Genomic DNA, 13974 nt, shown 5'->3' with positions numbered 1-13974 from the left:
GATTGGATTGGATTGGATTTGTTTATTGTCACGTGTACCGAGGTACAGTGAAAAGTATTTTTCTGCGAGCAGCTCAACAGATCATTAAGTACATGAAAAGAAAAGGGAATAAAAGAAAATACATAATAGGGCAACACAAGGTATACAATGTAACTAGAAGCATACAGGGTGTAGTGTTAATGAGGTCAGTCCATAAGAGGGTCATTTAGGAGTCTGGTGACAGTGGGGAAGAAGCTGTTTTTGAGTCTGTTCGTGCGTGTTCTCAGACTTCTGTATCTCCTGCCCGATGGAAGAAGTTGGAAGCCGGGTGGGAGGGATCTTTGATTATGCTGCCCGCTTTCCCCAGGCAGCGGGAGCTGTAGATGGAGTCAATGGATGGGAGGCAGGTTTGTGTGATGGACTGGGCGGTGTTCACGACTCTCTGAAGTTTCTTGCGGTCCTGGGCCGAGCAGTTGCCATACCAGGCTGTGATGCAGCCAGATAGGATGCTTTCTATGGTGCATCCGTAAAAGTTGGTAAGGGTTAATGTGGACATGCCGAATTTCCTTAGTTTCCTGAGGAAGTATAGGCGCTGTTGTGCTTTCTTGGGGATAGCGTCGACGTGGGTGGACCAGGGCAGATTTTTGGAGATGTGCACCCCTAGGAATTTGAAACAAGCTGCAGGTGTACCAGGATCTGGGAGCAGAACTGGCGAAGAGGAGGGCCGGGTTTAACCGGTCAAGGCTGCCCTCTTTAAAAGGGAGGTGAAGTTCGGAGTACTGTACCCAGCCTGCCTCTGGGTGGCTTTCCAGAAATGGGAATATTATTTCGGCACACCAGAAGAGGTGATGGAGTTTATGAGGGACAATGGGCTGAGAGGAGAGTGACGACATTGAACTTTGGAGGAGCTTGTGCATATGTTTTTTTGAATTTTTTTTTTTTAAAAAGTCTTTGATGGCGGGTTTTCTGGAGGGCAGGCTTTCGTGGGGGAAGACCGAGGGTTAGTGCACTTTATGTTTCTCTTGAGGGAGTTATGGTTGAGGGGGAGGGTTGCTGGATGTGGTAGGGTGTTGGAGGCCTTGGGCGGGGCCACCATGCTTGCTGGGTGGGCTAGTTAACGGGAGCAGAGTGCGGGGCTGTCAGGAGATAGGCGCAGGGGGAGGATGGGGTTGATGTTTTATTCACGGGTGGCGAAAGGGGGGAGGGTTGCTGACAAAGGTGTAGTTGATGTGGGCGCAGTTGGAAAAGAAATGATGATGGTGGACATCCAAGGGTGGGCCTGGAGGGTCGCGTGACATGGGCCGGGGGCAGGCCAAAAAAGGGATATGGCTGATCGGCAGGGGAGGGGGGTGGGGAGCCCCCCCCCCCCCCCCCCCCCCCCCGACCAGGCTGGTCACGTGGAACATGAGGGGGCTGAATGAGCCCGTCAAACGGTCACATGCGTTCGCACTCCTGAGGAGTCTGAAGGCAGACGTGGCCTTTTTGCAGGAGATGTATTTAAAGATAGTGGACCAGACAAGGTTGAGGAAAGGGTGGCTGAGCTAGGTGTTCCACTCGGGACTGGATATGAAGACGAGGGGGGTGGCGGAGTTGGTGAATAAGTGGGCGGCGTTAGAGGTGGGGAACATTGTGGCAGATTTGTGGGGGAAGGTGCGTGATGGTGAGTGGGGAGCTGGAGGGGGTGCTGGTGGTCCTGGTAAACGTTTATGCCCCAAATTGGGATAATGCAGATTTATGAGGTGGGTGTTAGGGACGATTCCAGACTTGGACTCTCACCGATTGATTATAGGGGAGGATTTTAATACAGTTATAGGACCAAGCTTGGACAGGTCGAGCCCAAGGTCGGTGAAGGTGTCGGCAGTGGTGAAGGAGCTGAAGGGGTTTATGGAGCACATGGCGGGGAGGAGGGGGGGGGGGGGTTGCGTGGAGGTTTGGGAGACTGAGGGTGAAGGACTTTTCTTTCAATTCCCATGTGCATCGGGTGTACTCCCAGATTGCCTTTTCCATGTTAGACAAGGCGTTGTTGGCGGTAGTGGTTGACTCAGAGTATTCAGCGATCGTGGTCTCTGACCACGTGCCGCATTGGGTGGATTTGTGAGTGGACCGGGGTGGGGAGGGGCCAACACCCGCAGTAGAGGCTGGATGAGAGGTTGTTGGTGGAAGAGGATGTGTGCGAGTGGGTGAGGACAGCCATTCGAGGATATGTGGAGCCAAACGACCGGGGAGGTCACGGCCACCACACTCTGGGAGGCTCTCAAGGCAGTAGTTTGGGGTAATCTATTTCAATTCGGGCTCACAGGAGGGAGAAAGCAGGGCTGCAGAGATGGCAAGGCTGGTAGATGAGATTCCACGGGTGGACAGGAGGTTTTCGGAGGTCCTGGAGGTAGGGCTGTTGAAGGAGAGACAGAAGCTCCAGATGCAGTTCGGATTAGTATCTACGGGGAAGGCAGTGGGGCAGCTATGGTGGTTCAGAGGGACAATGTATTACGGCGAGGAGGCGAGCAGGATGCTGGCCCACCAGTTGAGGAGGCAAGTGGTGGTGAGGGAGATTGGCAGAGTAATGGATGATAAGGGCAAGGTAGTGTTGGACCCGGAGGGGGTTCCCAGTGGAGTTTTATAAAATGTTAGGGCGGACCTGGGGCCACTGCTGGTGAGGGCATATAATGTGGCAAGGAAGAGGGGGGACCTCCCCCAATACTGTTGCTGGCTTCCATTTCCCTGATATTGAAAAAGGACAAGGATCTGGAGCAGTGTGGGTCGTACCGCCCGATATCATTACTGAACGTAGATGCCAAGTTGTTGGCGAAGGAGGGGCGGCACAGTGACGACCGCTGCCTGTGGCGCTGATGACCCGGTTCGATCCCGGCCCTGGATCACTGTCTGTGGAGAGTTTGTACATCCTCCCCGTGTCACCCCCACAACCCAAAGATTATCATAGATTATCATAGAATTTACAGTGTAGATTCGTCCCATCTAGTCTGCGCTGGCTCTTGGAAAGAGCACCCTACCCAACGTCAACACCTCCACCCTATCCCCATAACCCAGTAACCCCACCCAACACTAAGGGCAATTTTGGACACTAAGGGCAATTTATCATGGCCAATCCACCTAACCTGCGCATCTTTGGACTGTGGGAGGAAACCGGAGCATCCGGAGGAAACCCACGCACACACAGGGAGGATGTGCAGACTCCGCACAGACAGTGACCCTGGAGCTGTGAAGCAATTGTGCTATCCACAATGCTACCGTGCTGCCCTTATGTGCAGGTTAAGTGGATTTGCAAGATGTGCAGGTTAAGTGGATTTGTCACACTAAATTGCCCCTTAGGTGGAAAAAAATAATAATTGGGTACTCTAAATTTATTTTTTAAACGTTGTTGGCGAAGGTGATGGCCTCGCGAATTGAGGACTGCGTCCCGGGGGTGATTGGCCAGGACCAAACAGGGTTCATGAAGGGGAGGCAATTGATGGTGAATCGGAGGAGGCCGCTTAATGTAATCATAATGCCTGTGGAGGGACAGGAGATGGAGGTAGAACATAGAACATACAGTGCAGAAGTAGGCCATTCGGCCCATCGTGTCTGCACCGACCCACTTAAGCCCTCACTTCCACCCTATGCCCGTAACCCAATAACCCCTCCTAAACCTTTTGGCCACGAAGGGCAATTTAACATGGCCATTCCACCTAACCTGCGCGTCTTTAGACTGTGGTAGGAAACCGGAGCACCCGGAGGAAACCCACGCAGACATGGGGAGAACGTGCAGACTCCGCACAGACAGTGACCCAGCGTGGAATCGAACCTGAGACCCTGGCACTGTGAAGCCACAGTGCTGTCCACTTGTGCTACCATGCTGCGGTAGTGGTCGTGGTGGCGATGGACACAGAGAAGTCATTTGATCAGGTGGAGTGGGAATATTTGTGTGAGGTGTTAGGGCGGTTCGGGTTCGGGCAGGGGCTTGTGGATTGGGTCCGGTTACTATACAAGGCACTGTTCGCAAATGTGCGGTTGAACCGAGTGAGTTTGGGATATTTTGGACTGCACTGGGGGACGAGATAAGAGTGTCCGCTCCCCTTGTTGCTCTTCACTTTGGCGATAGAGCCGCTGGCAATGGGGCTTAGATTGTTGAGGGACTGGAGAGGGATTGTGTGTGTGTTTTGGGGGGAGGGGGGGGCACAGTGTCTCACTATATGTGAATGACCTGTCACTATATATCTCAGACCCACTGGGCAGTACGGGGACATTATGGGGGAATTTGGCCAGTTCTCTGGGTACAAGTTGAATGTGGGAAAGAGCGAGGTGTTCCCGATTGAGACTAGAGGGCAGGAGAAGAGGTTAGGGGATATGCCATTCAGGGTGTTGGGGTGAGTTTTAAATACTTGGACAACCAGATGACTTGGGGCTGGGCGCAGCTGCACAAGCTGAACCTGTCTTGGCTGGTGGAGCAGATGAAAGAGGACTTTAAGAGGTGCGATGTGCTGGCATTGTCATTGACGGGGCGGGTGCAGACAGTAAAAATGACTGTGCTGCCAAAGTTTCTGTTTGTGTTTCAGAACCTCCCAATCTTTGTCCCAAAGTCATTTTTCAAGAAGGTTAATGAGCTTGTCTCTGGGTACGTGTGAGTGGGGAAGAACCTGTGGGTTAGGAGGGTTTTCCTGGAGCAGGGGTGAGGGGAGGGGTTGCCGCTGGCGAACATGATGAAGTATTACTGGGTGGCGAACATCGGCATGTTTAGGAAATGGGTCGTGGGGGAGGGGTCGGCGTGGGGTCAGTTGAAATGAAATGAAATGAAAATCGCTTATTGTCACACGTAGACTTCAAATGAAGTTACTGTGAAAAGCCCCTAGTCGCCACATTTCCGGCACCTGTTCAGGGAGGCTGTTACGGGAATTGAACCGTGCTGCTGGCCTGCCTTGGTCTGCTTTCTAAGCCAGTGATTTAGCCCTGTGCTAAACAGCCCCTAGTTGGAGACGGCATTGTGTAATGGAATGAGTTTAAGGGCTTTATTGTCAGCGCCTCTACCGTTCTCACCAGCCAGGCACTCCGTGAGCCCAGTGGTGGTGTTGGCCCAAAGGGTGTGGGGGCATGGAGACAGCATTTGGAACTTGAGGGACCTTGCTGTGGGCACTAATCTGCAACAATCATAGGTTTGCGCTGGGGGGGGGGGGGGTTGGATGCGAGGTTTAGGGTGTGGCAGCAGACGGGGATCGAGCGATTTGATGACCTGTTCATAGGGTGCAAGTTTGCGAGGTTGGAGAACCTGGAGGAAAAGTATGAGCTGCCCAGGGGGAACAGTTTTAGGTACCTGCAGGTCCAGAATTTTGTAGAGAGAGGTATCCTATCCTATCCTGGGCTGCTGCCCCTGGGGTTGCAGGATAAGGTGCTGTTTGGGGATGTGATAGGGGAGGGTAAGGTGTCCGAGATCTACAAGAAGTTGATGGATTTGGCGGGAGCCCTGGTGAGGGACATAAAGCATAAGTGGGAGGAGGAGCTGGGAGGGAAGATGGAGGCTGGGACGTGGGCTGAGGCCTTGCGGAGGGTGAATGCATCCTCGTTGTGTGTGAGGTTTATCTCATTCAGTTTAAAGTAGTGCATAGGGCACACATGACGGTAACACGGATCAGTGGATTTTTTGAGGGGGTAGAGGATAGGTGTGGGCGGTGCGCGGGGAGGCCCGTGAATCACGTCCGCATGATTTGGGCATGTCCGAAGCTGAAGGAGTTCTGGCATGGGATTGCGGACGATCCGAGGTGCTGGGGGTAAAGGTGGCCCCGTGTCCAGAGGTGGTGATATTCGGGATGTCCAGGGGGTGGAAGAGGCTGATGTTTTGGCCTTTACCTCCCTGATGGCCCCGAGACTGATCTTGCTCAGGTGGAGGGACTCTGAGCCACGGAACGCAGGGTGAGTGTCCTGGCGGAGTTCCTGAGGCTGGAGAAGGTTAAGTTTGTCTTGAGGGGGCCAGTCAGTGGGTTCACTCCGAGGTGGAAGCCATTTGTTGATTTCTTTAAGGAGGATTGAGGGAGGATTGGGGGGGTAAGAGGGTTAAAATGGGACGGCAGGATGGGAGAAGCAAGTGGTGTAGGGGGAGCAGGGAGGAAGTGGGTGTTGGTTATTTAGAATGTTGTTTGGTTATTCTTCTGCTTTTATTTGTTTATATGAAAATGTCTTCAATAAAATATTTTTTTTTAAACTTGGATTACTTACTTCCCACTCAAGATACCTCCATTCTCCTAATATCTGGCTTTGTCCCCCCTCATCTTTGTTTTTTAAATATATTTTATTACAAACATGTATCAAAACAGGTTACAGCAAATAAACACCCCGGGAAACGCAGCTATCAACTATACAGGGTACAGATTTTTCCCCTTTTCCCGCTGCCGTGCAATCAGAGAGGCGAAGGCCACAACATCGGCCTTCCTCCTCTCCATGAGCTCCGGCTTCTCTGAAACCCCAAATATCGCCATCAAAGGGTCCGGGTCCACCTCCTCCTCCACTACCCTGGCTAAGATCGCAAACACTCCCGCCCAGGATCTTCCCAATTTTTATCCCCTTCTCATCTTATGCACGACATGTAGAAGGCCCACACACGCACTAACTTTCTCTCTCGACCCTTCTGCAGCAGAAGACACCATACAACATAGAGGGCAGGAAGTAAGGGATGGGCGGTCGGCGGGGGAACAGCCCCACATCATGGCCTTCGCCTTGTTCCCATGACAAGTGAGCAGCAGCAGGTACTGTTGGCGGGGATAGCCCAGGAGCCGATGTGTCAAAAGGTGGCTGCGATATGCCACTTGGGAGCATCAGAAATGACCAGTTTTCCAAAGTCCCCACACCAGCGAGCTCAGTAACACAGCCGCCACTCTCCTGAGCACCCGCAGTACTGAGCGCTTTCACTTGCTCGCTCGGAACCCATCCCACTGCTTCCTGATTGGCCCGACGTCCAATATCTTCTGCTAAATATTGGGTGGGCTCCTGCTTGAATGGCAAAGGTTGGATTCCCGAGGCTCCGGTTAGCTTCTCGCTGGAGCCTTGGCTGCATGGAAAGGTCATAAAGTAAAAATACATTGTGGCCGAGAACAGAGTGACATCGAGATACATTCACCGCGCTTTAACGTCTCGCATGACGTCCAACAAAGCAAATGTCACAACCCATACCTTACCTTACCTGCCAACCCTGTAGCTGAGAAGCTCCATTGAAATTCTCTCAGGGGAAGCTTTCAACTCTCGTCTCTCCGTTTTCACCTTCTTTCTCTCCATCTTTATCTCCCGTTGCTCTGATTTCATTCCCCATCTCTTCATCTTTGCCTCCAACCAAGCCGCTAGCTTGCAGTGCGCAAACGGTGTGGACAGCAGACTGGATGAAAGAGCTGTGTTAGCGATGTGCTTACCATGGCACAAGGCAATGACTCAATAGCATCTATTTTAAACTATGGCAAAAAATAGAAGGGGGGCAAAAAAAAAAACGTGGGGGCAAAAATCCACTGACTGCGACCTGCCAGCGTACAATATTCTGTCCAACGTTCTTCAACGTGAGGGAGTGGGTTTGTGTAATAATTTGATGGAAATCATCTCCTGAAGTACCAGCAAACAAATAATGATAGTAATTTTTAAGCTGGGCTGTTGGCAGAGGGCAGACCCGAAACCTGAGCCTGCTGCTTACCAAGTTGAAATGGTTCTAAATATAAAATGATCACCCATGCCAAGACACCAATGCGTTTGCAGCTGCACAGGTGCGTCGCTAAGTGACTGGGGGCAATGACGGTTGATTCTACACCAACCTAGCCTGGTTCCAACAGCAAAGTTACTGGAAACGGGGTGATCGATTTGAGATTGATCTACAGTGTGTGTTTATAACATCACAAAGTGCCTGCAGAAGCAGAGGCAGCCATTCTGTGCCAACCCTTGGTCAGTTAAGTGTCACAGGGAGCAGCACGATTGATTCTACACCAGCCTACAGTGTGCGACAGTGTTCAGTTACTGAGAGAAGAGCAGTGGATTATACAAGCTGAGCTAAAATTTGTTTCCATCAATGAAGTTGTGCGAATGATTCAAAACTGATCTACAATTGTGACTGGAAGCAGTGCGATCGATTGTAAACCAATCCAATCCAATCCAAATCCAATCCAATCCAATCTACAGTGTGTTTCTAACACCAGACAGTTACTGAGAGCAGTTTGATCATTTCTATACCAATCTACAGTGTGTTTAGAACACTATATGGTTACTGAGCAGATTGATTGATTCTAAACCAATCTACTGTGTGCTTATAACGTCACGGTTGTCATTAGTAATTAGAACTTTGTGTTAGGTTGTTCGTAATTGAAGCAGAATGATTTTCAGGAACATTTTTCACATCTGTAACGGTCCTGGGGTGATGGACTCTCGTGTGATTCTGGGTAAGAGACATGCTGTTTATGGTGTTGTTCCAATAACTCACAGTAAAGTTCACGTCTTCAGCAACAATGCACACTTTGCTCAGAATGCTATTTCAACTGTCAAGAAGTCTGTGTTGGCTAGGAGCAAGAACCCTGTCCATTACTCAGTTCTTGCGACTGGCAGCTATGCGATTGTCTATAAAAAGTGCCCTGTTTATAAGTTGTTTCAGGAGACTTGGAAAATCAGCTGTGCTAATGTATCACGGAATTATAACACTCGGAACACTGTGATTATTAGTTCTTAATTGAGGGTGCAAGCTAAAATTGTGGATCGCGTAGATTTTTACAAATAAGTTTAAAGTCCCCAATTAATTTTTTTCCCCAATTAAGGGACAATATAGCGTGGCCAATCCACCTAACCTGCACAACTTTTGGGTTGTGGGGGTAAGACCCACGCAAACACGGGGAGAATGTGCAAACTCCACACAGACAGCCACCCGGGCCCAGGATCGAACCCGGGTCCTCAGCGCCGTGAGGCAGCAGTGCTAACCACTGCGCCGTTGTGCCGCCCAGATCATATAGATTTCCAAAGTAAACAGAGGGATATTACATTTGTAGAGGTTAAACTGTGCCTGGATAGAGAACCCAGCTTTCCTTCTTGACATCTTTTTAAGTAAGTGGTTTTCTTTTCTGACAGTTTACTCGCCAAAGCAAAGAGGTTAGCTCCGCACTCAATGGTCAGAATCTTGTGTCCTTGCTGGCGGTGAGCTTGGAGGTGGGAAGGGTGCGTACTTGGGTGAGAGGCCTACGGGAACCTTGCCACTTTCCCGCCAGAATCAAGCTCTGCGGTGGGAAGGCCCATGGTTGACCTTCCACCCCGTTGACAGGTGAGACCCGAAAGTGGCCAATTAATGACCACTTAAAGGCCGCCTCATCCTGCTGTCGCTGGTTTTAACCCAGCTGTAGTATGCATGATCAGTAAAACTGTGTGGCCAACTTGTCTCCTCAAAGGTGAGGGTTGTGGGGAGGGGGGAAATGGATCCTCATTCAAAGGCACTCAGTGGACATCGGGATGGGGTCCTCTGGGAGCCAACACCCTGTCCTTGCTGCCCACCTCCCCAGCCCTTCTCCCTGCGACCCCCACCACGAAACCGCACCCCCCACATTACTTATCTGCGGACTCAGTGGGAGTGTCCTCCCAGAGGCAGCCACAGCCTCCCCAGTGGCACTACTGAGCACAAGAGCTGCTGGCCTCTGATTCTCTAATTGGCTAGCTGCTCTCGGTAGGCGAGAGTTCCACCACCAGAGTCTTGATTCCAGCGGAAGGCCAGCCAATAGCCTCGCCACTGCCTGGTTGGGTTAAGTGGCAGTATGGGTCTCTCACCGTCTGTCCAGCTGACCGGTGAGACCCCAAATGCTTCAACAAGATTCTATCCATTGCTGCAACCAACAGCAGCCTTCTGACCCCGTTGTTAGTCCCTTCATTGATCATTATTTGCTAACTACCGCTACTGGGAGAGTGGTCACCACAAATGTTCCCCTACCTCCGACAGGATTTCTGGGAAGTGGGAACGTATGTGATGCTGACCCCATTATCTCCCATTTTGCTTCCAGTAACACCTGGCTCCTCGGGACTGGGAAGATTCCACCCAATGTCTCAGGGTAAACTTACTACATTCAATCAAGTTGATTGATGATCTTGGAAATAGTTGCAGCGTAGTCTGGCCCGGACACAACGGGCTACACTGTACTATATCATTCCATGATTCCTGACAGTGATCCTGGTGATGGGTCGGCGGAATGGCCTCTCTCCAACTGAAATAAACTCACTACCCACTCTTAAACTTGGGTTAAAATTGGAGGATTCGCTTCTCTGGTGGCCTGGGGTAGGCTTGAACCAGTGACCCTGCCTGGGTACTTCTTGATTGGGTTGACCTGGGTTACTGTTAGCTCCTTCTGCAAACTGCAAAGAACACATTTTGCAATTCAACAGTGCAGGAGCTTAAGTCAGGAAGGCTCTGGGGCTGGATTCTCTGTTTTTGGGACTATGTCTCCCCGCGGTCGTAAAGACGGTGGACTTACACGGCAGAAAAACTGGCGTGAAAGGACCATATTCCTAGCCCTGCAGGGAGCTAGCAGTGAACCAGCATAAATCTAGCAGCTTTTGTTGCAGGTACGGGCCCCCGCACTTCCAGGTCGGAGGCCGCGGATGCACAGGGCAGCGGCCTCCAGCGACCGCGCCATGCTCCATGGCGGACTCAGACCGCCGAGCTGGACCATAAACGTTGTGCCCCCGATCGGCCGCGCGCCCGACCCTGACCGCCACCCATAAATTGCCCGGCCGCGTATTAGGCCCCCCCCCCCCCCCCGCCCTCCGATCGGCACGTCCCCGACCAGGGCGGCCACGGGCTGAGTCCGCAGCCGCCACACTAGTATCCCGACCGGCAGGACCATGTTAGATCCACGCGGTCGGGACTTCGGCTGGTCTGGGGCGGAGAATGGCGTAGCGTGCCTCCAGCAATGGCCGCAGGCAGGTGATATGAGGCGCGCCATACTCTCCGGGTACGCCACTTTTCGGGGCACGGAGAATCGGGTAACCGGCGCCGGGCCCGATTCCGTGCAGGGAAATGGATTTTCCACCCCAGCGCCGGCTGCGATTTTGGCGTCGGGGTGCAGCGAATCCAGCCCCTGATGTGTGGGTCTCACCCAACTGCCATTTCAACATTCGCTTCCCTTCGTGTTCAGTTGAAGTGGGAGCATCATGTGGGCCAGTTCCTTGGGAAGTGTATGAAGACTTCTCTAGAGCAGGGGTACAAGTATGTATGTGTCTGTGACCCCACCCTGTAACAAGCTAATCCTGTTATGAAATTAGCAAGCACAGCGGTTCCTGTCTTCGCAGCAGCACTGCTGTTTCACGACGCCGAGGACACGGGTTCAAATCTGGCCCCGGGTCACTCACTGTCCATGTGGAGTTTGCACATTCTCCCCGTGTCTGTGCCGGTCTCACTCTCCTAACCAAAAAAGCTGTGCAGGATAGGTGAATTGGCTATGCTAAATTGCGCCCCCCCCCTGCCGCCGCATTAGGTAATTGAGAAGTGGTGTAACTCAGAAATCAGACAGATAAGTCAGCTAATCAGTTCAGGTTAGATGGATTGGCTGTGCTAAATTCCCCTTAGTGTCGAAAAAGGTTAGATGGGGTTACTGGGTATCAGGCACAGGTTGGAAATGTGGGCTTAAGTGGGGTGCTGTTTCCAAGGGCTGGTGCAGACTCGATGGGCCGAATGGCCCCCTTCTGCACTGTAAATTCTATGATAAAAGTTCACTCGGGTTCACCGGGGAAGTGACGTTCTCTGGCTGGATTGGCAGTTTTAATTACTTTGTTTGATGCTGCGTGGTTTGCAGGGGTGGACGGGGCAGGGGGGGGGGGCAGGTGGTCGGCGTGGCACCCTCTATCCTGCTCTTCATAAAGGTGTGGGATCCTTCACATGCACCTGTGAGGCCTCGGTTTAACACCTCATCTGAAAGGTAGCATTTCAACTCGGGCAATGGAGAGGCAGGCTCACTTGGTAAGTGAGGTCGGCTGACAGGAGTGGCTGATGGCCCTTGAGTTCAAAGGCAAAGAAAGTGGCACCACCTAGTCGGAGTAAAGCTGGGACTGCACCGTTTACTGTTGCATTATCCCTGCAAGCATCCTCTGACACTGATTCCTCGTGGTAAATTGCCAGCTTGTATTCCAACACCCACAATATAGAGATCAGACTGATTTCAATGTATTTATTAACGATGATGTTGAACATAGAGCTTGATTTGATTTTACATTTTGATGTGTGTTAACCAAAACATCAAAATGTAACATTGGGCATGATTTCCCACAAGTGTGTTAATGTTAGAAAACGGTGTGATTTGATGTACATGCATCAACTGATGCGTTAAATTTTGAATTTAGAATGCCAGCTGAGGTAATAAATGACATTTCTCAATTTTAGTAGCGTTGTTTGTTTGACACAACAGTGTGTGACTGACTGCTACATTTATTTTTTTTTTTAAATAATATTTTATTGAAAATTTTTGGTCAACCAACACAGTACATTGTGCATCCTTTACACAACATTGTAACAATACAGATAATAATGACCTTTTTTATTTAAACAAGAACAAAAAAAAAAAAACAACAAATAAATAAATATTAAATAACAAAAATAAAAACTAGCCCTAATTGGCAACTGCCTTGTCTCAGGCCACCCCCCCCCCCCCACCCCCCACCCCCATCCCCCCCCCCCCCCCCCCCCAAGTCCTGGGCTGCTGCTGCTGCCTTCTTTTTTCCCCCATCTATCTTTCCGCAAGATATTCGACGAACGGTTGCCACCGCCTAGTAAACCCTTGAGCCGACCCCCTTAGGGCGAACTTAATCCGCTCTAACTTTATGAACCCCGCCATATCATTTATCCAGGTCTCCACCCCCGGGGGCTTGGCTTCTTTCCACATTAGCAATATTCTGCGCCGGGCCACTAGGGACGCAAAGGCCAAAACATCGGCCTCTTTCGCCTCCTGCACTCCCGGCTCTTGTGCAACCCCAAATATAGCCAACCCCCAGCTTGGTTCGACCCGGACTCCTACTACTTTCGAAAGCACCTTTGTCACCCCCATCCAAAACCCCTGTAGTGCCGGGCATGACCAAAACATATGGGTATGATTCGCTGGGCTTCTCGAGCACCTCGCACACCTATCCTCCACCCCAAAAAATTTACTGAGCCGTGTTCCAGTCATATGTGCCCTGTGTAATACCTTAAACTGAATCAGGCTTAGCCTGGCGCACGAGGACGACGAGTTTACCCTGTTTAGGGCATCTGCCCACAGCCCCTCCTCGATCTCCTCCCCTAGCTCTTCTTCCCATTTCCCTTTTAGTTCGTCCACCATAGTCTCCCCTTCATCTCTCATTTCCCTATCTATATCCGACACCTTACCGTCCCCCACCCATTTCTTTGAGATGACTCTGTCCTGCACCTCTTGTGTCGGGAGCTGCGGGAATTCCCTCACCTGTTGCCTCGCAAAAGCCCTCAATTGCATGTACCTGAATGCATTCCCTTGGGGCAACCCATATTTCTCGGTCAGCGCTCCCAGACTCGCGAACTTCCCATCCACAAATAGAGCTTTCAATTGCGTTATACCTGCTCTTTGCCACATTCCATACCCCCCATCCATTCCCCCCGGGGCAAACCTATGGTTGTTTCTTATCGGGGACCCCCCCAATGCTCCGGTCTTTCCCCTATGTCGTCTCCACTGTCCCCAAATCTTCAGTGTAGCTACCACCACCGGACTCGTGGTATAGTTCCTCGGTGAGAACGGCAATGGGGCTGTCACCATAGCCTGCAGGCTGGTCCCCCTACAGGACGCCCTCTCTAATCTCTTCCACGCCGCTCCTTCCTCCTCTCCCATCCACTTACTCACCATTGAAATATTAGCGGCCCAATAATACTCACTTAGGCTCGGTAGTGCCAGCCCCCCCCTATCCCTACTACGCTGTAAGAATCCCTTCCTCACTCTCGGAGTCTTCCCGGCCCAAACAAAACCCATGATACTCTTTTCTATCCTTTTGAAAAAAGCCTTCGTGATCACCACCGGG

The 13974-nt window shown here is 51.3% G+C and overlaps 1 protein-coding gene and 1 long non-coding RNA gene across 4 annotated transcripts in view; one reads left to right on the top strand and one right to left on the bottom strand.

Moving 5' to 3' along the window:
• Nucleotides 1–13974, top strand: part of LOC140390041 (uncharacterized) — a 130755-nt gene that overhangs the window by 87278 nt on the left and 29503 nt on the right. The window lies entirely within an intron of this gene.
• Nucleotides 1–13974, bottom strand: part of LOC140390040 (single-pass membrane and coiled-coil domain-containing protein 1-like) — a 63176-nt gene that overhangs the window by 19934 nt on the left and 29268 nt on the right. The window contains exon 2 of the mRNA XM_072474892.1: nt 7142–7330. Coding sequence (XP_072330993.1) covers nt 7142–7275 — 134 coding nt within the window. The 5' untranslated portion in view covers nt 7276–7330. The remainder of the gene's footprint in view (nt 1–7141; nt 7331–13974) is intronic.

This window comes from Scyliorhinus torazame, chromosome 14, assembly GCF_047496885.1.
Source record: "Scyliorhinus torazame isolate Kashiwa2021f chromosome 14, sScyTor2.1, whole genome shotgun sequence".
Taxonomy (NCBI): Eukaryota; Metazoa; Chordata; class Chondrichthyes; order Carcharhiniformes; family Scyliorhinidae; genus Scyliorhinus; species Scyliorhinus torazame.
Note: the sequence above shows the minus strand (reverse complement) of the source record. Positions and strands in the feature narration are given on the sequence as shown.